The 23,601-nt window shown below is 40.2% G+C and overlaps 1 protein-coding gene across 1 annotated transcript in view; it reads left to right on the top strand.

The window, feature by feature from the left end:
- KIF6 (kinesin family member 6) overlaps nucleotides 1–23,601 on the top strand; it is a 283,991-nt gene that overhangs the window by 39,372 nt on the left and 221,018 nt on the right. Inside the window, exons 5-6 of the mRNA XM_077812187.1 lie at nucleotides 4,684–4,793; nucleotides 18,954–19,083. Coding sequence (XP_077668313.1) covers nucleotides 4,684–4,793; nucleotides 18,954–19,083 — 240 coding nt within the window. The remainder of the gene's footprint in view (nucleotides 1–4,683; nucleotides 4,794–18,953; nucleotides 19,084–23,601) is intronic.

Raw genomic sequence — 23,601 nt, 5'->3', positions numbered from 1 at the left:
ATGCCTAACCCATACCTGTATGTTCTCAGGGATGCTCTGTAAAAACTTTTCTAGGACCAACACGTCCATTATCTCCCCCAATGTCTGGATGCTGGGTCTCAGCCAGCGGGTGGCTCAGGCCATCAACCTCTGGGCAAACTCCTGGAGCCGCAAATCCCATGTCCACCTTGCCAAACGGACCTTCTGCTGGTATTTCTCTGAAGACAGCCCCACCCAATCTAGGATGGCCTCCTGAACTGCATCGTAGTTACTGGCCTGTTCTTCGCTCAGGGCCATGTAGGCTGCTTGAGCTTCTTCGGTGTGGTAGGGAGCCAGCCTCAGGGCCCAGGTTGCCCTATCTCATCCAGCCCCCGTGGCTATCTACTCAAACATGCAGAGGAACACGTGTGGGTCATCCGCAGGGCCCATTTTACATAGTCCTAGGCCGGGTGCCCACGAGCCATCCCCCTCGTAGGACTCACCATCCTCTGCAGGAGCTGCTGTTGGATGCTGGTCTGCTCCTGTATAAAGTCCTGCAGGTTCCTTTGCTGCTCAGCCTGCCAAGTAAGTAAGACCTGCCTCTCTACATGGTGGGCATGCTGAAAATCTTGCATAGCCTTCTGCATTTCTTCCTGCTGCTTTACCAGCCACTGCTGGGTCTCCTCTATCTCTGGGCCACCAAACTCTTGCACTGGCTCAGGTCCTGGACAAGCCCCCACATGTAACAGGGCGTAGCAGGGCCCCTCTTGGTCCTGTCTCTGCTCTGTTCCAAAAATCACTCAGAGACCTTTTGGCTCAGCAGTCACCGGTGCAGTTTATTTACACAGTGCAAACCCACCAACTCTCATCACATATTGCTGGGGGTCCCAGCCTTAGGGGCTTCTCTTTCTGCAGCCAGGAGGGGAGAGCTACCCCTCTTTTTCCACTCTCTTGGCTTCTCCCCACCACCCTTGCTTCCTTCCTTCCTCTATGCCTGTGTATAACCTCAGGCTAATCAGGCTGGCAGCTGTTGCGGCTCTGCCAATCAGACTCAGGTTCCTCTAGTCAGTCCAATTCACCTCCCTTACTTGGAGCTGGAGTGATAGAGGGCTTGCTCAGCAGTTCCTGGTCAGCACCCTGTCATAGGACCCATGTAACCCCATAGATGTTGATTCAGTAGCTCCTCCCCCAACTGTGCTAGCGCACTTGGGCCTGGCATAAAGTCCCACTCTGTAACAAGCAAAGAGTACAGTACCCCTCCAAGCCTGCATGGCTGCTCAGCCTGTTCCTCCCCCTCTCACAGAGGAGGGCCATTGTGGGATTTGAGTGTTGCAGTGGGCATTGTATGGACCCTATTTATCTGGTGAATTTTTTCTCCTTAAAAAAGGAGATTAGCATCCCAACACCTGTGCGCTTCATTAGAGATGCGAAAACAGTCTAGAAAAATCTTGAGTGGCTTAAAACTTGCTTTTTCATTCTCCCATCTTAATTAAAATTATGCTGTAGCTCACGAAAGCTCATGCTCAAATAAATTGGTTAGTCTCTAAGGTGCCACAAGTACTCCTTTTCTTAGCTGGAAAAGTTATTATATGGTTTAGATAAGAAATTAAAATTGTGTTCAACCAGCAAGCAACAGGTTTCTTTTCATTCTGTACTAAAGTTATTTTTAAATCAGTGACTCTTAAATAGGAATTGTTTTTGGTGACCCACAGAAGGGAAAAAAGTTTGAGAACCAAGCACTGTTGCCATGGATAAGGTATGGGATTGCGGGGAGGCCATCGAAGGATCTTATGAAGTGGTCCTTGACATCAAAAGTGTAAAAACTTCCGCTAAAAGTTAGTTTTCACTTCAACCAAAACACAGCAAAATGATCTACTTTCCCATTGGGCAGAAACAAAATCAGTCAGGAGATAAATATTATTGTCAGGTTTCTAAGACGTTGTGAGAGAGAGTGACGTTGATAGTCATTCATTACATCTGAAAAAGAGAAAAATAAATTAACTATTCTTGGCAATTTTATATCAGTGTTCCCCAAAATAGAAATGAAATTTTGTTTACATACTGTAATAATTCTGAACCAATATAAGTCATTCATTCTACCATTCCATCAACCATGTGAAGCAAAGCCAAGAAAATAAAAGTAAAAGTTGAATATTGTCTGTCTGACTTCATGTGTTCTTTGTCCCTCTTTACTCCATAAGGTCCATGAGTGAATTAAACTTTATTTCTTTAATTTAGCAACTTTATGCAAATGTGAAAATGAAATATATGTGAAAATAGGTAAGTTGATCAAATAGCTTACTGTTATGTCCTGGTTATCGTCTGGTCAGCCATTCCATGTTATGTTTGTACTGTATTTAGAGCTGTATCCTACCAATCCTTATTCATAAGACTAGATTTTAGTCACATGAACACCTACATGAGTAAGAGTGTATAAGATGGAGCCCCTAGAATAACTCCTGGAGACTAGGACTTTGTCTTCCTCTGTCTGGTACTGTGCTGATTAAATAATAATGTAGGATGAAGAAATAACCATCTGATTTGTTGTATTTGCATATTTATTTCTATCAAGAGTGCATGCAGGAACATTTGATTTTTCAGACTTGTTTCTGGCAGTTAAAGTAACTGGCGCTTTGTAGTATTAGCTAGCCACACATTTACGGACACTGCTTCCTCTCTGCTCTCAGATTGGCCACTTTTATTTTCCTCCCTTATCTCTTCTTGTTTCTTCCTCCTTTCATCTTTGTCTCTTTCCATACCTTCCTGTTCTCTCATTTCCTCTTGTCTTTTATAGCTTTTTAAAAAGCTGACAGGGGAAAATTTCCATATATTCGTGCACTAGTCAAAATTACATTTAAATATATTTAAAATATGTTATACAAATATCTTTGTTATTGTTTCTTTACTATGTTTGTGGTGAAATGTCAACTTCCCTCTTGGTTCATGAAGTAGACTCAGAAGTGGGGTGAAGTATCATTAGAGGAAATGTAGTTTAGCAGGATTGGAGATGGTGGAGACAGAATCATAGAAGTGTAGGGCTGGAAGTGATGTTGAGAAACCATCAAGTTCAGCCCCTGCGCTGAGGCAGGACCATGTAAACCTGGACCATCCCTGACAGGTGTTTGTCCAACCTGTTCTTTAAAACCTCCAGGGTTCCTGTTGAGGCCCAGAGGCATTATAAGTGTTTAGCAGTACATGGCATGTTTCTGTTAAGGTGGTTTCATTGTAAAACAGGTATTGGTATGCAGACATCTGCAAGAGCAATTAGCTTTTCAAATAGGGATACAGTAGACTCTTTAGTGAAGGATCTCACTAATACAGGGTGAAATTCACTTCTCCCCATTCAAAGCTTGAGTAAATGGGCTTGTGTGGATCTAGGTAGTGGTTCAGGAGGAATAGGGAGGATAATGTTAATCCACTGAACCAACATGTGGCTACAGTGCTATGCAGTGAAGGCCTGCAGCTCCGTGGGTTGAAAGAGTTGCCGCTGTGCCTGTAGCTATGTGTTGGTTCTTCCATTAAATTCACATAAGTGCCGGTCTAATGGTCTCTTCCCAGCATGCCCCCCAAAACCATCTATGGTGCACCAGAGGAACAGGTGCCCCTTTCATGATGGCAGGTGTTCCACCCACACACACCTAAGCTCCAATGGTGGGAGCTCAACTGACATAAAGGGTTTTTTCACATGCCCCTGGGTGAAGATGAATTACACCCATAGAAAGTGACATCTGCTTTACTGTCCCTTCTTTCCATGATGTAAATTACCTCTGTTGGGGGAGATTTATTACCTGTGTAAATTGCAGTCCCAATGAACTCTGTCTCATTTTTTATTTTTTTCATCTACCCATAATGTGCCTTTTAAAACAGTTTTCCCTGAAACACTCTTCTGCCACAATCAATAAAAATCTCATCCTAGAAATATTTTATGCCGTGACAATGAAAGGTTCATGTCTCAAGATAGCTTTTTAAATAAAATTAGCAAATTGGATTAGAAAACTGCCTCTGTTAGTGTGATAATGAGTGCTTTCCCAGTGATTTCATCCAATTAAATAAATTAATTCACTTTTACTTTGGAAATCGCAGTTCATTATTTTGAGGTTTACATTGTTTGGCTTTGGCTTTGTGGGAGGAGAGAATTCTGTCTGCAGAGACCAGTTGGATTATTTTACATTCTGGCAATACAGAATACAGAAAGAAAGTAGGGCTACAAAGGATAGCTGACAGCATACGCAGTGTTTAGGTATTTTGGTAAAGAACATGGAAAGCAATGTGCCACTGGAGTTTCTAAAATGAAGTAAATCTTCGGTTTTTGGTTGTTTTTTTTTAGGGATCATCTCTTTATCCAAAACATGAGGGTATACCTCTTTATAATAACATGTTTTTTTGTCAGAGAAGTGAAAAATGGTATGTTATACAGTTCTGTAACCAAGTTGCCACATTCTAAGTGTATGCAGACTTTTTTAGATATATGGAACCAATAAAAAAAAAACAGACTGAACTTGCTTCTAAACATGGGCATAGGTCTTTTTTTTTTTTTTTTGGTCTTCATGCATATGGCAATGGACAGACTTGAAAGTGTCACGAATTGAAAATGTAAAACATATCCAGCAAAAGAATGAGAGAGAGGGTGAGGAGGCAGCGTGGAAGCTATAGTGATAAATTTGTCCATTTTTCCTAGGGCTCTGGCTGCTATTTATAGCCCTTTTAATTTTCTTTCCTATTCAGGACAGCAGCAAAGTGTACACAACCCATGTTTCCTACTTGGAAATCTACAATGAATGTGGTTATGATCTTTTGAACCCAAGACATGAAGCCTCCAGATTGGAAGATTTGCCGTGAGTAACAAAACTACAAAGAATCAGCAGGGATAAAAAAATCACTTTCAGATGCCCTGTTTTGTTGTTTTCCTTTGAAACTGTATGATACTGACCTCAGACTTAATTAACTCAAAATAGTTCATTTTTATCAACATTTTCAAAAGCTTCCGTTATTATATTTTGTATGTGTAGACATTGTGAAAAATGGATAAGAATAATTGAAGGTGAAGGTGTACAAGACTGATATTATTGGGGGGAAAGGTTCACAGGAGCCAGTACAAGAAAAAAGAAAAGGAGTACTTGTGGCACCTTAGAGACTAACCAATTTATTTGAGCATAAGCTTTCGTGAGCTCGATGAAGTGAGCTGTAGCTCACGAAAGCTTATGCTCAAATAAATTGGTTAGTCTCTAAGGTGCCACAAGTACTCCTTTTCTTTTTGTGAATACAGACTAACACGGCTGTTACTCTGAAACCTGTCATAGTACAAGAAAAGAGAAGGAGTAATTGTTCTTCCTCTTGACAATTCATCCACTTCACCCTATGCTGTAGGAGTGACAAGGCAGATAGAATAGGGCAGCATTGCCTTGAAACTAGTACACAGAAACCTATTTCAGTTATGCGCCTTTTCCTTCAGGAGTAATTATTTTTTAAATGCAGGACCTTGTGGAATGTAATGTGATAGTAAAGGAGATAAAGGCCAAGAGGGATTCCAAAACGCAGTACAGTTTTTCAGAACAGATGATCATCAAAGTACAGTTTCTGCTGATGAAATATTTAGTGCACCATTAAAATTTGCCTGAGCTGAGTAAATCATGGTATGTGCAGACCCTAAACTCAGTCTAGCAAAACCCATTCAGACCCCATTCTGAAACATTTGAAGAGTAAGCAATTTTGATAATCGGTTTATCCCAGTATTGAAGAGCATATGGAGGCTATATGAAACACTGATTTGTGTGTGTGTGTGTAACATTGTCACAGCTCTCATATATTCTTCAGTTATGTGGTTGTGGAATGTATAGTGGTTGTGAAGGTAACCTTGAATATGGGAGTCAAGTGTAAACTAACGCACTATTAAGTTCCTGAATTTGTTCCTGCTAGCCTGAAATAATAGCTCTGAGAAGTGTGAACTGCTCCATACATCTCAGTGAAATGTTAGCTCTGATATAGGACAACTTAGGTGCTGTCAGTAAAAATGTGTGGCATATTGAAATGTGAAGATGTGGCAACATCATAAATTCAATATAAAAATAAATTACTTGTTTTCATATTAACACACAAATAAATCATTTTTTAAATGTATGCAAAACTGCTATAAAATTTCCAATAGTGTACCACAGAGTCTAGAGATTTTGCTGCAGAATTTAGATACAGCTTGCCACACCCTGCATAGGTCTTTGGACAAAGTGCACCCTGCAAAGACTAGAGTTGTTCCTCATCAGTCATATAAAATATGGACCTTTTAAAAATCCATTGCTATGACTGGATTGCCTCCATTATGAGGTAGCGTAGTCCAGAAGATAATGGAGTCAGGTGACTGATTCGATGTGTAGGTAGTCAAGTCTCTTAACCTCTCTGTGCCTCACTTTCCTCCTTTGGAAAATGGGGATAATTATACTTACCTCTCATAGTACAAAAAGAACGAGCAGTACTAGTGGCACCTTAGAGACTAACAAATTTAGTCTCTAAGGTGCCACTAGTACTCCTCGTTCTTTTTGCTGATACAAACTAACACGGCTACCACTCTGAAACCTCTCATTGTACAGTTCTTTGAGTTCTATGGCCAAAAGTACTACTGCATATTATTTATTTATTTAGACATCAGTTTCTTAAACTCTGCAGAAAAATCAGAGTCTAATTTTGAAAAGAACCTCATTCTGATGTCCATTCTTGCAGGTGTAAATATCTGTGCCTGCAATTGGTTGGGGGGTGCAAATGCTATCACATAGCTATCCAATTCCTTGAATTGTGGACACAGTTATTTGTAGCTTAGGGTGTGCCTGGAAAAAGAGAGGTCACTATTAAAAATTGAGTTCTCAGTTTTTATTTATATAATGAATTGTACAATATCAAAACTGGTTTCTATTTTGCATCTAGATTAAGATAGAGTAGAAAATCTCTTGTGTTTGGTATTAGGGTATTGTAAGAAAAAATTACAAGGAGATTTGATTGTGGAATTAAGGCTGAAATGCACTGGGATTGATAATGGAGTTGCCTAGTAAGCCATATACAGTAGTTTGTGTCAGTATGAGTAATATAGAGAGAATCAAATTATTTGCTGTACAGTAACTAGTTTTCAAAGATAGATTAGTAACTATTTTACTATATATATATATTTATTAAACATGTTTTGTGTGTTACATTGGCCAAAAAGTAGTATTTATGCAATAGACTTGACAACACTTTTAAAGCCCTTCATTGGTTATTTTGTATCAAGAATCTTTTATTAAAAAAAAATCCTAACTGTAGACTCACCTAATGATCACATCAACATGGAAGGAGCTATTTCAAAGTTATCAAGAAAGTTATTCAGGCTTTCATAATTTTTAAATATATAAAAACTGTGACAAAGTTCCTCCTCTACCTTGGTGGGTCTTGTGCTTATTGGCAGATTTGCTCACCTTGGAGCTTCACGGCAGCCCTCAGTTTGGCCGTTTTCGTGAACCCACAGTCCAGGTCAACTCCTGTGTCTGACCAGGAGTTGGGAGGTTTCGGGGAACCTGGGCTCGCCCTCTACTCTGGGTTCCAGCCCAGGGCCCTGTGGAAAGCCTCCTAGAGTGCCTCCTGGAACAGCCGTGCAACAGCTACAATTCCCTGGGCTACTTCCCCATGGCCTCCTCCCAACACCTTCTTTATCCTCACCATAGGACCTTCCTTCTGGTGTCTGATAATGCTTGTACTCCTCAGTCCTCCAAAAGTATGCAATCTCACTCTCAGCTCCGAGTGCCTCTTGCTCTCAGCTCCTTACACGTGCACCACAAAGTGAAGTGAGCTGCTTTTTAAACCCAGGTGCTCTGATTATCCTGCCTTAATTGATTCTAGCAGCTTCTTGATTGGCTGCAGGTGTTCTAATCAGCCTGTCTGTCTTAATTGTCTCCAAAAGGTTCCTGATTGTTCTGGAACCTTCCCTGTTACCTTACCTTGGGAAAAGGGACCTACTTAACCTGGGGCTAATAGATCTGTCTTCTATTACTCTCCTGTAGCCATCCGGTCCGACCCTGTCACAATACTTACATTTTAAGGGCTAAAAAGGAGTATAAATTGTGCATAAATGATTTATTGCACATGGAAATGACTATTCTATATAGTTTGCCATTGCACAAGTAATTACCCCTTATATGTGTACAACTTAGATGCAATTTTTGTAAAACCTGTGATGTGTTCAGCATTTGTGACTTCTCTCACTTTCTTGGAATTATAGTTGCTCCGCACATTTTTGGAGCCAATCAATAATAAGCAAATATTTAGGGAAGGGAAAAATCCTAGACAAACCTATTCAAGTGTGATAGAAAAAATGTATCCAATGAGGTACTTCAGAACTGAAAGGTGATGTTCATCCCATTTCAGAAGGATCACACAGAGCCTAACACATAAGTTAAACCCTATGTAAGCCTTTGATGTGGAGTTGAGGTGTCATATAGAGCCTTGTGCAGGATCTCTGCTCTCGGATGAAATTCACCCATGTGAGCAAGAATAAAAGAGGTGAAGAAAAATGTCACTTTGGAACAGGAAACAAAGGATCAAATAAGCTGGTAAATATGCCATTTGTTTTTAAAATAGTATCAACAAAAAGATTCTTAAAGAAGAAAGTGAACCATTGTGAAACAAAGAAAGAGACTGACTTTATTCTAACAAGTCATGTATTTTTCATGACATTTTACGCCACTTTCCAGTTCAACACAAGGAATAACCACAGAATGATGACATGCAAGATCATTCAGTTTAACATAATAAACACAAACCATGGAAAGTGCACAATTGTTTCACTGATAGTACTTGAAAAGCTAAATGTGAGGGCAGCATCTAATGAATGTGAAGAAAATAATTCAGGTTTTGACCAAAATATATTAAAAGAAGATCTGATAGAAAGTGATAAAAGGAGATGGTAGGTACAAAATTGACTTTGCTTGATATGCTAACATGTACGTTACACCTGTCTTGATTTACCATTTCCTCTTTTGTCTACATTTAAACTTGACACTTAATATTGTTATACAACTAAAATAATAATTGCAAACCGCCACCATCCAAAGAATTTATTGGCTGACATTTAAATCAGTGACTTAGAAAAGGTCTTAGATTCCCCCTGGTAGATGGCAAGACTGTATATAAGATCTACTATGATAATGGTGCACTTAAAAAAAGAATTACATTCTCCAGTAGGGGAACAGATCCTCCCTCCAGCAACCCATAATCCTCCAAGGAAGGCCATGGTTGCTTAAACCATAGATCAGAATAAACTACTCTTTTAATCCCTAATTCCTTAACAAGGGAAGGGCTAAAGACTAAGAACAAAATATGTATCTGCCCAAAACCTCTGTAATGACAACTTGTCTCATCACACAACCAATGTACAGAATTTAGGCTCTAGGCTCCATTGGGGAATCTAGAGTATTTTTTGTCTTGAAAAATATTGTTCATAATCACTGAGTTCTGGAAATTACTTCAAAAGAGTTCCCAATCCTATTTATTTCTCTACTGCCCTCCAAGGGTTTAAGGGTTCACCAGACTGCTGACACAAAAGACTAAACCAAATATTATAACAAGAGCTCATAGATCACTTTACAAAGGAAGCCACAGGAAAAAAAGCTACACACAGGATAAATGACATTTTTTCTTCCATCTCATTTATAATGCAAAGAAACCAACAGGCTATCTCCTGATTCTAGGCTAAACAATGTGTGTGTCAGCCATTCCCTCTTTCAGTGGTTATACAAGCTATATAATCTGGAGACTGGCTACTATCCATAGATATACAAGACCCATACTTTTACATACCAGTAATTCTTAGTACACTGAAAATTCCTGAGGTTCACAATATTAGGTCAGACCTTTCACTAGAAAGTTCATCTGTTTGGAATGAAGAGTGCTCAATTTATATTTTAATTTACACCATGAATGTCTGTTACTACTGCACACGAAAGGTTAAAAGGATATCTAGGTTTGACAATCAATGTTTTTCTGGATCCTAATAGAAAGAGCCAGACAGGAAATGATATTGGGGATAAACGGTTCTGATTCATTCTTTCAAAGATTGGATTTGATATAATCCATAAAAATATTACAACTGGAACTAACCCAGACCTTGGAATGTGAAAGAGCTAATTTGAGCATAGGGTATGAAATATTCCTTACCATTCAGAAAGGATATCTTCATTGTATCTATTAACGCATCTCACCAAAATAAGGAAGGATCAGTCAGTGACACCTTTTCTGAAGCCACTACTTCAAATCACGGTATTAACTCATCGGCATCATCAAGCGAGACTCCATATGTGACCACTGAAATCACTCAACTCATCTTATTCCTGTGTTCTTTTTAGGAAAGCTTTACTTTACAGTATCGGAGTAGTGTACTAAGTAAACAAGGACATATGAGTGAAGTATGAGAAGCAAAGGTGTATTAAGTCCCCGCTATTGTTTGCACTGGTTATTGACTATGTCATAAGAAAAGTGACCGCAGAAGGAAAATGAGGAATTTTATGGATGTATGATAAAGCACAATAGGGTGACATTGTTTTTGTTGATGATAATGTCCTGCTTAGTTCAATTAATTGTTTAATGGAAAAAAAGCCCAGATTTGGGTTCATACAGCAAAATAAATTAGTTGTTCATCAACAAGCGGAAGATGTAATATATGGTTATCAATGTCCCCAAAGTACCCATTAAAGAGGACAAAGAAACTCTAGAAGAGGTAAACCATTTTACCTATCTAGGGAGTGGGCTCTGCAGTGATGGTAACACCATGCTAGATGTCAAGCAATGAATATTGAAAGCAGCAAACAACTTTCATAAACATGTAAATATTTGGCAAAAGTAGCATGATTGGCACTGATGCAAAAATACAAATGTTTAACAACGGTATCATGTCTTTCCTCTTTTATGGATTAGAGACATGGAAACCTACAACAGACATTGATAAGAAGATGAACTTATTCCAAAGTTAAATGCCTGCAGAAGGTCTTCATGTCCATTGGAAAGAATTTCTTGCAATATCAGAAATTCAAAGTAGAACAAACCAGTCTAAAACATGAAATGTCCTTAAAGACAACAATGGACACATTTAGGACACACTTTAAGGATGCCACTAACTGACTGCAGTGCAGTATGTATATCCTTCCACATCCTTTGCCTGTCTCACAGTGGTGAGTTTATAGTTGTTTGTAAAGGTTTTGAGATCTTCAGCTGAAGTGTACTATATATAGTAAGTGCAAGCTATTGTTTGTTTGTTATGATTCCCATTTCTCCAATTTCATGGGTATTGAGGATGGATACTCAAAGAATGGTGGCCTCAAGTTGATTTTCATGTGTTTTCCCCAATCCCTATCACCTTTTGAATTTTACACAATTTATTGAGCTAGTACCAATGTTCCCAAAAGACACAGGTTTATAATACTAAACAAGAATATTTAGAGATACAAGCATTCAGTGTTTGGGGTTATCTTCCTTCACTGACAGCTCTGATGATGCAAGGAAGGATTTAAGTTATTATTGTACAACTTGGCTGATCCTGTTTTACATGTCCTCCAGTCAGCTAGAAAGGAGTCTACAAATTCCATCTATTTATCCAAATGGAAAAGATTGGCTGTTATAGAGAAAACAAAAACCTTGCCTCTGCCTCCCTTCAGTCATTATGGATAACTTAACAGGACTTCTCCACTTCAGAATCAAAGTTAGGAGTTTTTCTTAGAAATTTAAACATTTCATTAAAATATTGGACATTTTTGAGAAACCTATCATAACAATTTTATTAAAATATTTAAAAAAATATTCTGTCACCATCTTGAAGTGTGACTGTTGTTCTGGCAGATCTAACAGAAGCCCCAGTAGATGTAGGCATCTCTCTGGAAATCCTTTTGGCCATGACTATACTACCACGTATGTTGGCAAAACTTATGTCACTCAGGGGTATGAAAAAATGCACCTGAGTGACATAAGTTTTGCTGGCATAAGTGGTATTGTGCACAGTGCTATGTTGGTGGGAGAGCTTCTCCTGCCAACATAGCTACTACTGCTCATTGGGGGTGATTTAATTATGTGGATAGGAGAGCTCTCTCCCATTGGCATAAAGCAGCTACATGGGAGAACTTACAGTGGCGCAGCTGGATCAGTACAGGTTAAAATGGTTACAGGTTAAAAAAAAAGTCTGACAAGGATCAACAAAAGGCAAACACTGAAATAATATCTCAAGTGTGCTACATGATTCAAGCAAATCACATTGTTTCAACAAGGAGCAATGCATAACATTTATCAAGCAGTTTCAAAATATCAAAATCAATCAGACACCTCTATGGACTGTGTAACCGTGCCTTTGTGGGTCACAACTGAGAATACCAAATTCAGGACAAACTGCTGAGATATAGGGCAGATACACCCCAAAACTGGAGGTTATTCTCCCATGAGTTATACCAAACCAGCAACAAAAGTAAACTTCTATTTCATCACACCGGCTAACAAGAAGTCAGAACAGCAGTTTCCTTAGGCATTCCAGTCCTTGTATCCCCATCAAAAACACTAGACTTAGAGATGAGTGGAATTTAATCAAATAAAAGGTTCCTCTGATCCCAAAGGAGCAGACACACACGCAGGTCAATGTACAACTGAGATCTTACCCAATAATCGTGCTGTTGCCAATCCTTTAGTATCTAAAATCTAAAGGTTTATTTATAAAAAGAAAGAAAGGTGAGAGTTAAAATTGGTTAAAGGAATTAAGTACATACAATATTTGCAAAGTTCTTGGATCAGACTTGTAGCAGTGATGGAATAAACTGCTGGCTTAAGTCAAGTCTGGTTGCTTCCAAATCATTGGAAGATCTTCAGTTCCTTGGTTAGAATGCCCCCATTAGTATAAGTTCATAGTCCAGAGGCTGGAGCAGGAAAGAGACAAAATGGAGATGTTTCCAGTGCCTTCTATCGCTTCTGCCATGTGGAGGGAAACCCATTCTTTCAAACAAAGCTGTGGGCACAGCTAGTGGAAAATTACAGGTTACAAGATAGTGTTTGGAGTCACATGGGCAAGTCACATGTTCACGCATGATTCCGCTTAGTCACAGTAGAAGTCATTACCTGTACCTCAAACAGCACGTTCACAGGAAAGTCCATTCAGGGTATGTGGGCAACTCCCATTGTGAGTTAAATGTTCCTTGATGAGCCACTAATTTGAATAGTCCCTTCAAGATGTGCAGGCTAAATACCTTGTGGGCGTTGCCCCAGGAACAAACATTTGAAATCCAGGTATAGAGCCAATACTCATAGCTTCAAATACAAAAATGATACATGCATACAAATAGCATAATCATAACCAGCAAATGATACCCTTTTTTTAAAGACACCTTGCTTGACACGTTTTGTACAAGATTTGTTGCAATTATTTAACAGCAGTAGCAGCAATGATCTCCATGATCATAGTTTAATCAGATAACGTCACACATTGCAGATCAGTCTGTCATTTTCTAGATTCAGACAGGGTACAATACAGGGAATTTGACGGAAGTATCTGAAGGCAGAATGTAATCTGATTTTATCAGTAAAACATTGCTTTCTAAGGACAAAGTTATGCCTATGAGTCTGAGCTCTGTGTATGAGTAATGAGAGATGTGTCAGGGGTCGGCTGGCGATACTCTGGGGTGTGATGCTACTGGCAAGAGTTAAAAGGGGCCACTTCTCCTAGAGACCATATCAGGGGAAGCATTGCCTAGCGGCGAGAGTCCAAGAAGCTGCTTCACCTAGCAGCAAGAGTGGGGAGGATAGGGGAACTGGGCCAGTCCTACTCGCAGGGACCTTCAAAACAAGGTACTCTGACACAGGGTTCAGGTCCCAGTACCCCCAAGCGTGTTCCCTGCATCATCTACCCTTGTGTCAGTCTCTCCGGTGGCATCTGCAGGGTTGGACATGAGGTCCCTCTCGTGTCTCTTCTGCTTCGTCTCTGGCAGCTCCTCTGCTGGCAACAGCAAGTCATCCCTTTCAGTTCCTGCAGTCAGTTGCCTTCCTGCAGTGCAGCTTGGAGGCTCAACCCCGGAGGCTTGGAGTCCAGGCATCCCCCAGCAGGAGACTGCTGCACACAACTGCTCTCCTCCTCAGTCAGCCCAGACTGAGCTGAGCTGCTCCCTTTTGAGTGCTCCCGCCACTGGGAGCATGCCCAGCAGGGATGAGGTGGCGTGGCCTCTTGGGCTAAAAATTGCTCTTTAACCCTGGCTTCGCCAATTCGGGGTTGATATAGCCATCACCAGGTGCTGGCCCAATTCAGGCTCCTAGACATCTTAGTGGGGTAAGGCAGGAGAGCTAGGGGTGGGAGAGGATTGCTCTGTGTACTCTGAAGTACAGCTATTACTGCTCCAACTATAAGCATCTTGTGTCTCCTTTTACATGTTCTTGTGACTGCACTTTATGCTAGGGCATGGGTCTCATTATGTCTTCCAACCGAAATATTGAGCATCAGAAGGTAAGCTGTTTTCCTAGTCTAGTTCTCAAGGGAATGCTAGGCTGGAATTCTGCCTACTTGCTATCTGGGTATGCAGAGGGGAAAGAAGAGGCTCTGTATGCTTCTGCCTAGCCTCCTCCCGCCCCACTTACTCTGCTCAATGCTACGATTAATTTGCCTTAACCATATTATCTGTATAGAGAAAGCCTGAGAGGAGGGGAAATAGCATTTGTTACAGGAACCTCTTTTCTTTTTGCAATAACTGTCTCAGGACATATTTCTTGCTCTTATATCCCTCTAGAACTAATTGAATTATATTGCTTTAAAACAAGAAAGTGCTCAACATAGACCTGATCCAAAACCCATTGAAGTTGGTGGAAGGACTCCATTTTCAGTATTATACAGTGTCTTAGCTCATAGAGGCCCTAGAAACCACTAATTCCAGCCAAATTTTAATCTTGATTACATCAGAAGAAAAAAGGTCCTATCTAGGTTGGAGGAGCATTTGAAGAAGTGAAAGATTTCACTGATGGTAAGTTACTGTTTTGCCTCAGAAGTTTTGCCTATCTTCATTCCTCATACCTCACTCACTTTTTTCTGAACTTTCAAGGCTTTAAGAAGAGCAGTTAACAGCATTACATTACACATTCTTGATGAAAACAAATAAATAAATACATCCTGATTGTTTGTTTTTCATCAAAGGAAGACATCATTTTCCTTCATTGCTGGTACTGTTCAAAGGGGATAGAAAAGAGGAATAATCTTGGCGAATGCTGAATTAACAAGGACATGTTGGTTCTGAAATATCCCCTACCTGCTTTTACTCAGTATGATTATACGGCACATTGCACATTGTTTGTGCTTAAATGATGATGATGGTGGTGAAAAGATCCAAAGTAATTACTCATGAAAATTCATCTGACAAACACCTCCAGGTTTTTCTGACAATCCTCTTGTCCCACTCTCACAAAAAACAAACAGAATCTTCCATGATCGTTACAACTTTTATATATTCCTTTCCTGTGAGAAGATTTGCAATAGAGTGATAGCGCTTGACATATTAATAAGAACATTTTTAAAAGAAAGAGAAATAGGGTTTATCCATGTAATCAGCACATATCACATAGGTGTTGCAGACAGTTAATGTTATTGTGGCATGACTTGGCCAGTGTGAGATTTGTGGGCAGCACTATCCTGGCATCCTTCTTAACCCTACTAAACAATCAACAAGGAAGTCTGCTAATATTTCTAGGTGAGGCATGCACCATCTAACCATTCCTCTACTACTGTCTATAAATATGTCTTTTATTTATTGTGGCAAGTGGCCCTTTTGCTAAGGAGGGCTGGACGTATCTTCCATCGGAGCCCACTATAACGTTGAGTCATCCTGCAGTGGTTACTTGAATGACATAAGGCATTGTTTCCTTGCTTAGGGATGGAGAGAACTGTCTAAGATGACCAAAAAAACTTATGAAGTTTGGGAAGAGGGATACGATTAAAATATGTACAATTTTATATACATTTTTTCTGTTTTTTCTGAAGTACACATTGACTATATGTGATTTCCCTTCAATCCAGCCATTATTAGTTGGTGAATTTCTTGTAGGCAATCAAGGGAAAGGTGGAATTTGAAGGAATTTGAAAAAAGAAAGGGCTTACGGATCAGTTTGAAGTAGGGTATTCCATTTGTAGGGGGGAGTATGGAATAAAGTATGGAAATAGTTGTGGGAGAAATTAATAAGTAGGTGGTCAAGGCGAGAATCATTGGTAGAGTGCAAAGAGGTGACTAACCAGCTTTATGTATCTGCTCTGAGAATTCTGAAAAGCCTGGAAGTAGAGGACAAGAGATTGATCTTGATGTTATGGAAAAGGAGTTGGAGGATGTTGGACAGGGGAAGAGGGAGCATGATCAGAAAGATGAGAAAGGAAGTTGATCTTAGTAGCTGTCTTTTGAATACATTGAAGAGAGCGGAATGAAGGTGTCAATGAAGCCAGAGAGGGGGAGGTAATAGAAATCAAGACTGGAGATAAGGACCTTTGACATGTTTTAGCTATGTAAATAGAAAGAAAAGATTGGATTTCAGAAATGCTGTGGTGGATGGAGCAGCATTTTTGGACAATTTTTGATCTTGATGTGTGGGTCAATGACTGAGATTCAATTTGGCCAGGACAATGAGCTAACACTCTTTTTTTAAATTTTGATTCTGGCATTTTTCCTGCATAATCTCAGTTTTCATTTAAAAATATAAATAGGGCTTGTCTACATGAACACTTTGTCCGCTTTGAAACAGGACTTGATCAAAGCATGCTAATGAATTGTTAATGAGTATCAGGAAGGTCCACACAGACAGAGTGCAGCAGGCGAGTGTGGGGTAGATTCACTCCACAACTAGCCATGAACTAGATGTTAATATAGACAAGCCCTAAGTCTCTTAGCCTTATAATTATGAAAATAAATCTTCAAAATGTGATCTGCGTGTAACCAATGCAATCAACACTCTGAAACAACAGCTCTGAGAAGTATGAACTGATCCATTCGTTTCTCTGGTGTGGTGACTCAGATGCCCAATGATAATTTAAATTAGCTATTACATTGCTAATCAAAACATATTAAAAATAAAAAAAGAGAGAGGGAGAGTGGAATGATTATATTATGAAGATATGCACAATCTGCTGTGACTGGCATCTCAGTTCGATGCCACAAATGGATGACACTTGGGAGAGTTTCACCAATTTTGTTCTCTAATCTCACCCATGGAACCAAAAGGCAAGAAAGGAGGAGCATATCACAAGGGAGTGTCTTGAGTGCCACTGAAGGTAAGCCAACTGTGCAGAGCCTGGTAGGACATCCAAGCCCTGTTCCCATACCAACAAGATATTGCCTCCCTTTCCCAGAGCAGCAGGGACCTATTCTCCTGTGGTGGTGGGTATGGGGCTAGGTAGCTTCCTCCCTGGCTCTTCTGGCTGCTGCTCCTCACTTTTCTGGAGACTGTCCACAGATTTGGGCAAACATCATGCATTAACACTGTAAGTCAAGCTTTTAAGCTTTTCTCCACTACCATGAAGGCTAGAAATATATATGTATTTATTTAAAAAATGAAAGCTGATAGTGTGATGCCATCACATAACTCTGGGAGCCAGGGACTTAATTACGTGCTTATTGTGTCTATGCCATAATCTGGACTTTCCTCTGGGCATCTCAAATTCCATTTATAGGGAGACAAGCTTGAGAAGACAATCAGAATCCAGTGGAGCACATGTGATAATATTTTGAATATCTGGACAAACTACAGTGAGTAGCATTTCAAGTGAGAAGAGATTAGAGTACTACTACATTTTACTTTCCATCTCAAGCCCTGGTCAAGGGAAAGGGCCTGGAAGATTACTCCCAGGCTAATGAGATCTGATATAGTGATATAGTGGTAACGACAACAGAGAATGTAGGGATGGTGAGGAATTTGGAGGTAAGAGCAAAAGTTCACTGTGGATTCATGTTTAGTTTAAATGGATGGCAAGACATCCAGGAGGAAATGTCAGAGAGATAGGCTGAGAACAAGGTCAGATCAGGAACATAAATAAAGATTTGTGAATCATCTACCTAATTGTATTGTAATTGATGCCTTGTGAGCAAATCACGAAAGATCACCCAGAGGGAGCAAAGGCAGAAGAGGAGGCAAGGATGGAATTCTGTTGGGATCTTTGCTGAGAGGGGTGGAGGAGGATCCATCAAAAGAGACACTGAAGAAACGACCAGAGAACCAGAAGAAGACAGAGTTACAAAAGCTGTGGAAGGACAAGATGTTGAGACAGAGAATACTACTGTGTCAAAAGCAGCAGAGAGGTCCAGGAGAACGAAGATAGAATAGAGGCCCTGAGACTTGCCACAACATGTTTTTTAAATACTTTAATTAGAACAGTGTCCAGTCAAGAAGAGAGTGGGAGACAAACCAGGTTGGAATGGTTCCAATATGGGTTAGGAAGAGATGGTGCATTCAGTGGCTTTGAAAATGAGGGGAAGAAGGTCAATAGGGCAGTCGTCATAGATGAGTGGTTCTTAACCTATTTACCACTGTGGGCCGCATATGCAGTTCTCTCCATGTTATGTGGGCCACATCCACACAATATATATACTACCTGTATGGCCGTGAGGATGTCACATGGGCTGCTGCTGTGTGCTGATTGGGCCACAGGTTGAGAACCGCTGTCATAGAGATAATTGGGGTCAAAAGATGTGTTTTGTTTTTTCTAAGGATGGTGAGATAAACATGTTTAATTTGTGAGAGGAATGATCTAAAGGAGATCCAAGTCTTGAGAGTAAGGATGAGAAGTCAGGAGGTGGCAGGGAATCAAAAGTACTTATTTGGTATTTATTATTAATGTTAGTATTGTTTTAATCCTTCAAATCTTCAGTGCTTATTTTTACTGTGCTAGGCCTGTTCAAATACCCACTATTTAATATGAAATCTTAATGAAAATATTAAAACAAGGATCACTTGCAAGCAGCTCTGGTATTCTCTTATTCTGTCGGGGTTTTTTGTAGAAAAGTGACAATAATGGAAGACCCTGATCAGAACATTCATCTGAAAAACCTGTCTCTTCAGCAAGCAACCAACGAGGAGGAAGCACTGAACCTTCTTTTTTTGGGAGACACTAATAGGATGATTGCAGAGGTAAGAATCAAGTTTACTGGTACAAATTTTATCTTAAAATAGTTATAATTATTCTCATATAACAACTGCTTAACCAGTGCAGAGGGCTGGCATGAAATGGTGGCTTCTTTTTGAACAGATGTCCATTGTGAAAATGGAATAAGCATGTTTCCATGTTCTGCACTTATGTTTTTCACTTTGTGAAGAGCTTTCAAATGTTTGGACTTTGTTTTTCTAAAGAGTATTTATTTGTTTCACTGTTTCAGAAATACCAGAATACTGTTTTTCTCTGTGCATTTGGTACCTCACTGTCCAGTAAATATGTGACTCTGATTGGTTGTCAGCTATATAATAATTTATCATTGCAATTAAAACATAAATGCAGCCTTTTTGAATAAAAGCATATAGACTGACTTTTGGATATTATGTGTGTCCCACATGTATGCACATAAAAAGATCTGAACAATCATCATTTTATATGGCATTGTTAAAACTTCTTCCAGACGTACTGGCTTGCATTTGAAGTGGTTACAGTAACAGCTAACAGTCTCTGTATTTTTCCCCCAAATAATATGCATGTGTGGTGTGTATTACATGAGAAAAGAAACAAACACTGGTATGCTCTATGTTTACTGATATACTCTATGTTTACAAAAGTTTTTTTTTCTCCTACTGATAATAGCCCACCTTAATTGATCAGTCTCGTTACAGTTGGTATGGCAACACCATTTTTTTATGTTCTCTGTCTGTATATATCTTCCTACTGTATCTTCCACTGCATGCATCCGATGAAGTGGGGTTTAGCCCACGAAAGCTTATGCCAAAATAAATTTGTTAGTCTCTAAGGTGCCACAAGTACTTCTTGTTGGGTTTTTTTTTTTTTTTGCTGATACAGACTAACACGGCTACCACTCTGAAATCTATGTTTAAAATGAACATTAGTAGATATGCTAAGATGAGGTTGCTTTAATTGATTCTGCAAAATTCATGTAGCATAAGATATTTGTGTACATATTGTGGCCATTCTGAACTCAGAAACCTTCAGTTTTTCTCTCATATTCAGTAGCTGAAAATGAAATGTAGACATTAAAGGCATATTATAGTATCAGGGCACTGTCAACCCCTGAAATTATGAGATGTCTTTTCTGCTTCCTAGCAGCATACTCAACACAGCTATTTGTGTCTTAGGAATTGATAATTTATTCAAGGGGTCTGTTCTGAAAAGAAATCTTAGAATGTCAGAAAGGTACACAGTAAGTTAGTGAGGAGAAAAATAGTGAGAACGTGTTTCACATCAGGAAACATTTAAATATATGAAAAATATACAAGATAGCCCTCAACCCCCTTTGACTGATATGTACACACCCACAGACTTAGAAAGGAACACTTAAATCCATAATGTGTTCATTCAAGAAGCTGACACTCTTGACTACAACAATGAGAATACTCTCATCCTGGAATTTGTTATAACATTGAAAAAACGTAGGAGGATCTGTCTTCATAATAATGGCAAATAAAGCTTCTATTTTTTTGGCACCTGAAAAGCAAAATATTTGGGCAGGTTTTTTATCACATATTTTGGCTTCTGTAAAACAGTATGCTCTGGCCATTTTAAGAGTGTCTGTTTGTGCATGCGTGTGTGCATGGGTTTTTACCTGACTGACAGAATTAAATTTCTGGGAAGGAAGAGCTTACTGGGGGAAGGGAAAAGGACTTGGTAACCTAGTTTAAAAAAGTGATTACTAACTTCACATTTACAGAGAAAATTCAGAAGCTACTATGGTAACCAGAAAACATTTGCAAAACATAGTCCCAAGACCTGGTATACAAAATCAAGTTTTCCTTAGGGTTTATTTTCATGTACTCTGGTTGCAGCCAGCATTTTCAGGAAAAGTTATTAAGAAAAGATACATACTTGTTAGTCCAGAACATTAGAAACAATCCCCAAACCTCTACCGATATCCTTCATACAACTTAGTGTTTTCTTAAAGCTAGAAATGAGAACTGCATGTTAATTAGTGTTCTTGATCTCATAATTCTAAATGAAAAAGATGAACTGCTCAGAATTACTTGGAAAAATGCCAGCTGTGACTGAACCTCTGCTGGTTGAAATTACAATAAGTATCTTCATGTTACTTGCCGTACTACATATGGGAAGCACAATTTTCAAACTTGAGTGCCTTAATAAGATGTCCACATCTTTCAATGGCTGCTTTTTATCCACACTTTTTATCCTATATCAAGGACCATTTACTTGCACTTCAGTGATGATCTTCATGTCTAAATGTAAGATTTTGATATCCCATTTAGGAACCCAGGTTTGAAAATCAGGCTGTCTATGTTACTTGATGTAATAAACTGCATTGCTTACTCTTTAATTTTAAAGGGGTAGTTTTATTGACTTATTTGTTTATTCATAATCTTTCATTCATCATTGTGAAATGTATACACTGCTTTACAAACAGTGTTAGACATGTTCCCTACCCCAGTATGCTTACAATCTGATCAAGACAACACTCTGGGCAGCAGTTCAGGAAATAGAGCCTGTGTGGAAATTATTTGTGAAGAGAACAAGATAGGAAGGATTCATGGAAGAACTGGTTCTCTGGAAGAATTTGAAGAAAAGAGAGGATGCTTTGTGGAAAGGTTGTGGTAAAGTGTTCCAAGTGTAAAGGCAGCTGGAAGCCCAGAGGAGAAGAATGAGAGTAGCACAGGGGTGAGAAAAAAGAGTAAAGGAAATTGAAACAAAGAGGTAGACCTGAGCAAGATTGTGTACAACTCTGATGGTGAGGACAGAACTCCGGTTTGATAGAGTAAGAGACTGGAAGCTAGTAAAGGTGTTAAAGGAGAAGGATAACTTGTTCTTAATGGTGAGGGGAGAAATGACTTTAGTAGTGGTATTTTGAGAGGCTGGAAGGAGAACTTACGTAATCAAGGAAAGAGAATTAATCAAGCCATGGTTAAGGCTGTTAGTAGTGGACATGGAAATGAGGGAAGGGTATATTTTTGGTGATATTAAAGAGGAAAATCATCAGGACTTACTAACAGACTGCCTTTAGGGAAAGTAGTACAGACAAGGGTCAACAATGACACTAATGTTGCAACCCTGGGAAACAGAAAGATAATGGTCTTATCAGTGGTGATAGGGAATGTGGTGAAGAAGGATTAGGAGGAAAATTGAGTTCAGTTTTGATGAGACAGAGAATGAGGCAGGACATTTTACCCCTAGAGAGAGGGGTAATGGTGGTGATTGAGAATTAGGTAGGTCATTGGAATAAAAATAGTCAGTGATGCCACGGGGGCAGAAGATGTCACCAAGAGAGAAAATATAGACAAAACATTCAGGCTTACAACTGAGAGAGATAGGTGAAGATAAGAAATCACCAAAGGTCATGATGAAGGAGCTAATAATGAAGCTTCATGATAATCATAAAGAGACAGAGTCATGGAAGCCAAGAGAGGGGAGAAAGCAAAAGAGAAATCAAGGAGGATACAATTATAGGAGTGTCCCTCTGACTTAGCTAGGAGAAGGTCACTAGTGACCTTGGTAAGAATGAATTGTAGTGGGAGGAGGTCAGATTTGGGGACAATCAAAGAGATATTTGCTAGAGAGAAGATCTCAGCCACAAATATAGATATCATGCTCAGGGATTTTGATGACAAGTAGGAAAGAGAAGGGAGATAGGAAGGTAGTTGTTGATGGTGAGGGTTGGGGATGAAGGAAAATATCTCTACTCCTCTAATCTAGGGGATACAAGAACATACCAGAATCTAGAACCAAGACAGAGGAAAAGAGCAATTAAGTATCTTAATTATGGGTATGTCTACACCAGGGATGGGCAAACTTTTTGGCCCGAGGGCCACATCGGGGTTGTGAAACGGTATGGAGGGCCGGGTAGGGAAGGCTGTGCCTCCCCAAACAGCCTGCCCTGCCCATCCGCCCACTTCCTGCCCCCTGACTGCCCCCCTTAGAACTCCTGACCCATCCAACCTCCCTGCTCCTTGTCCCCTGACCGTCCCCTCCCGGGACCCCCCACCCCTAACCACCCCCCGGAACCCTACACCCTATCCAACCCCCCCTGCTCCCTGTCCCCTGACTGCCCCAACTCCTATCCACACACCTGCCCCCTGACAGCCCCTCGGGACTTCCACGCCTACCAACACCCCTTGCTCCCTGTCCCCTGACTGCCCCCCGGGACACCCGTCCCTAACTGCTCCCCCAGGACCCCACCCCCATCCAACCGCCCCTGCTCCCTGCTCCCCACAATCCCCTGGGACCCCACCCCCTATTCAACCCCAACCCCATCCAACCCCCCTGTTCCCTGTCTCCTGACCACCACCGCCCGAAACTCCGCCCCATCCAAACACCCCCATCCCCTGACTGCCCCCTGGGGCGTCCTGCCCCTTATCAAACCCCTCCTCCCCCCTTACCCTTACCCTTACCATGCCACTCAGAGTGGCAGGACAGGCTTATTTGAAAGTGTGGGAGGTGGGCGGGCGGAAGCCACGCTGCCTGCGCGGTGGCATTGCTGTGGGGGA

The sequence above is a fragment of the Eretmochelys imbricata genome, chromosome 3 (assembly GCF_965152235.1).
Source record: "Eretmochelys imbricata isolate rEreImb1 chromosome 3, rEreImb1.hap1, whole genome shotgun sequence".
NCBI lineage: Eukaryota > Metazoa > Chordata > Testudines > Cheloniidae > Eretmochelys > Eretmochelys imbricata.
Note: the sequence above shows the minus strand (reverse complement) of the source record. Positions and strands in the feature narration are given on the sequence as shown.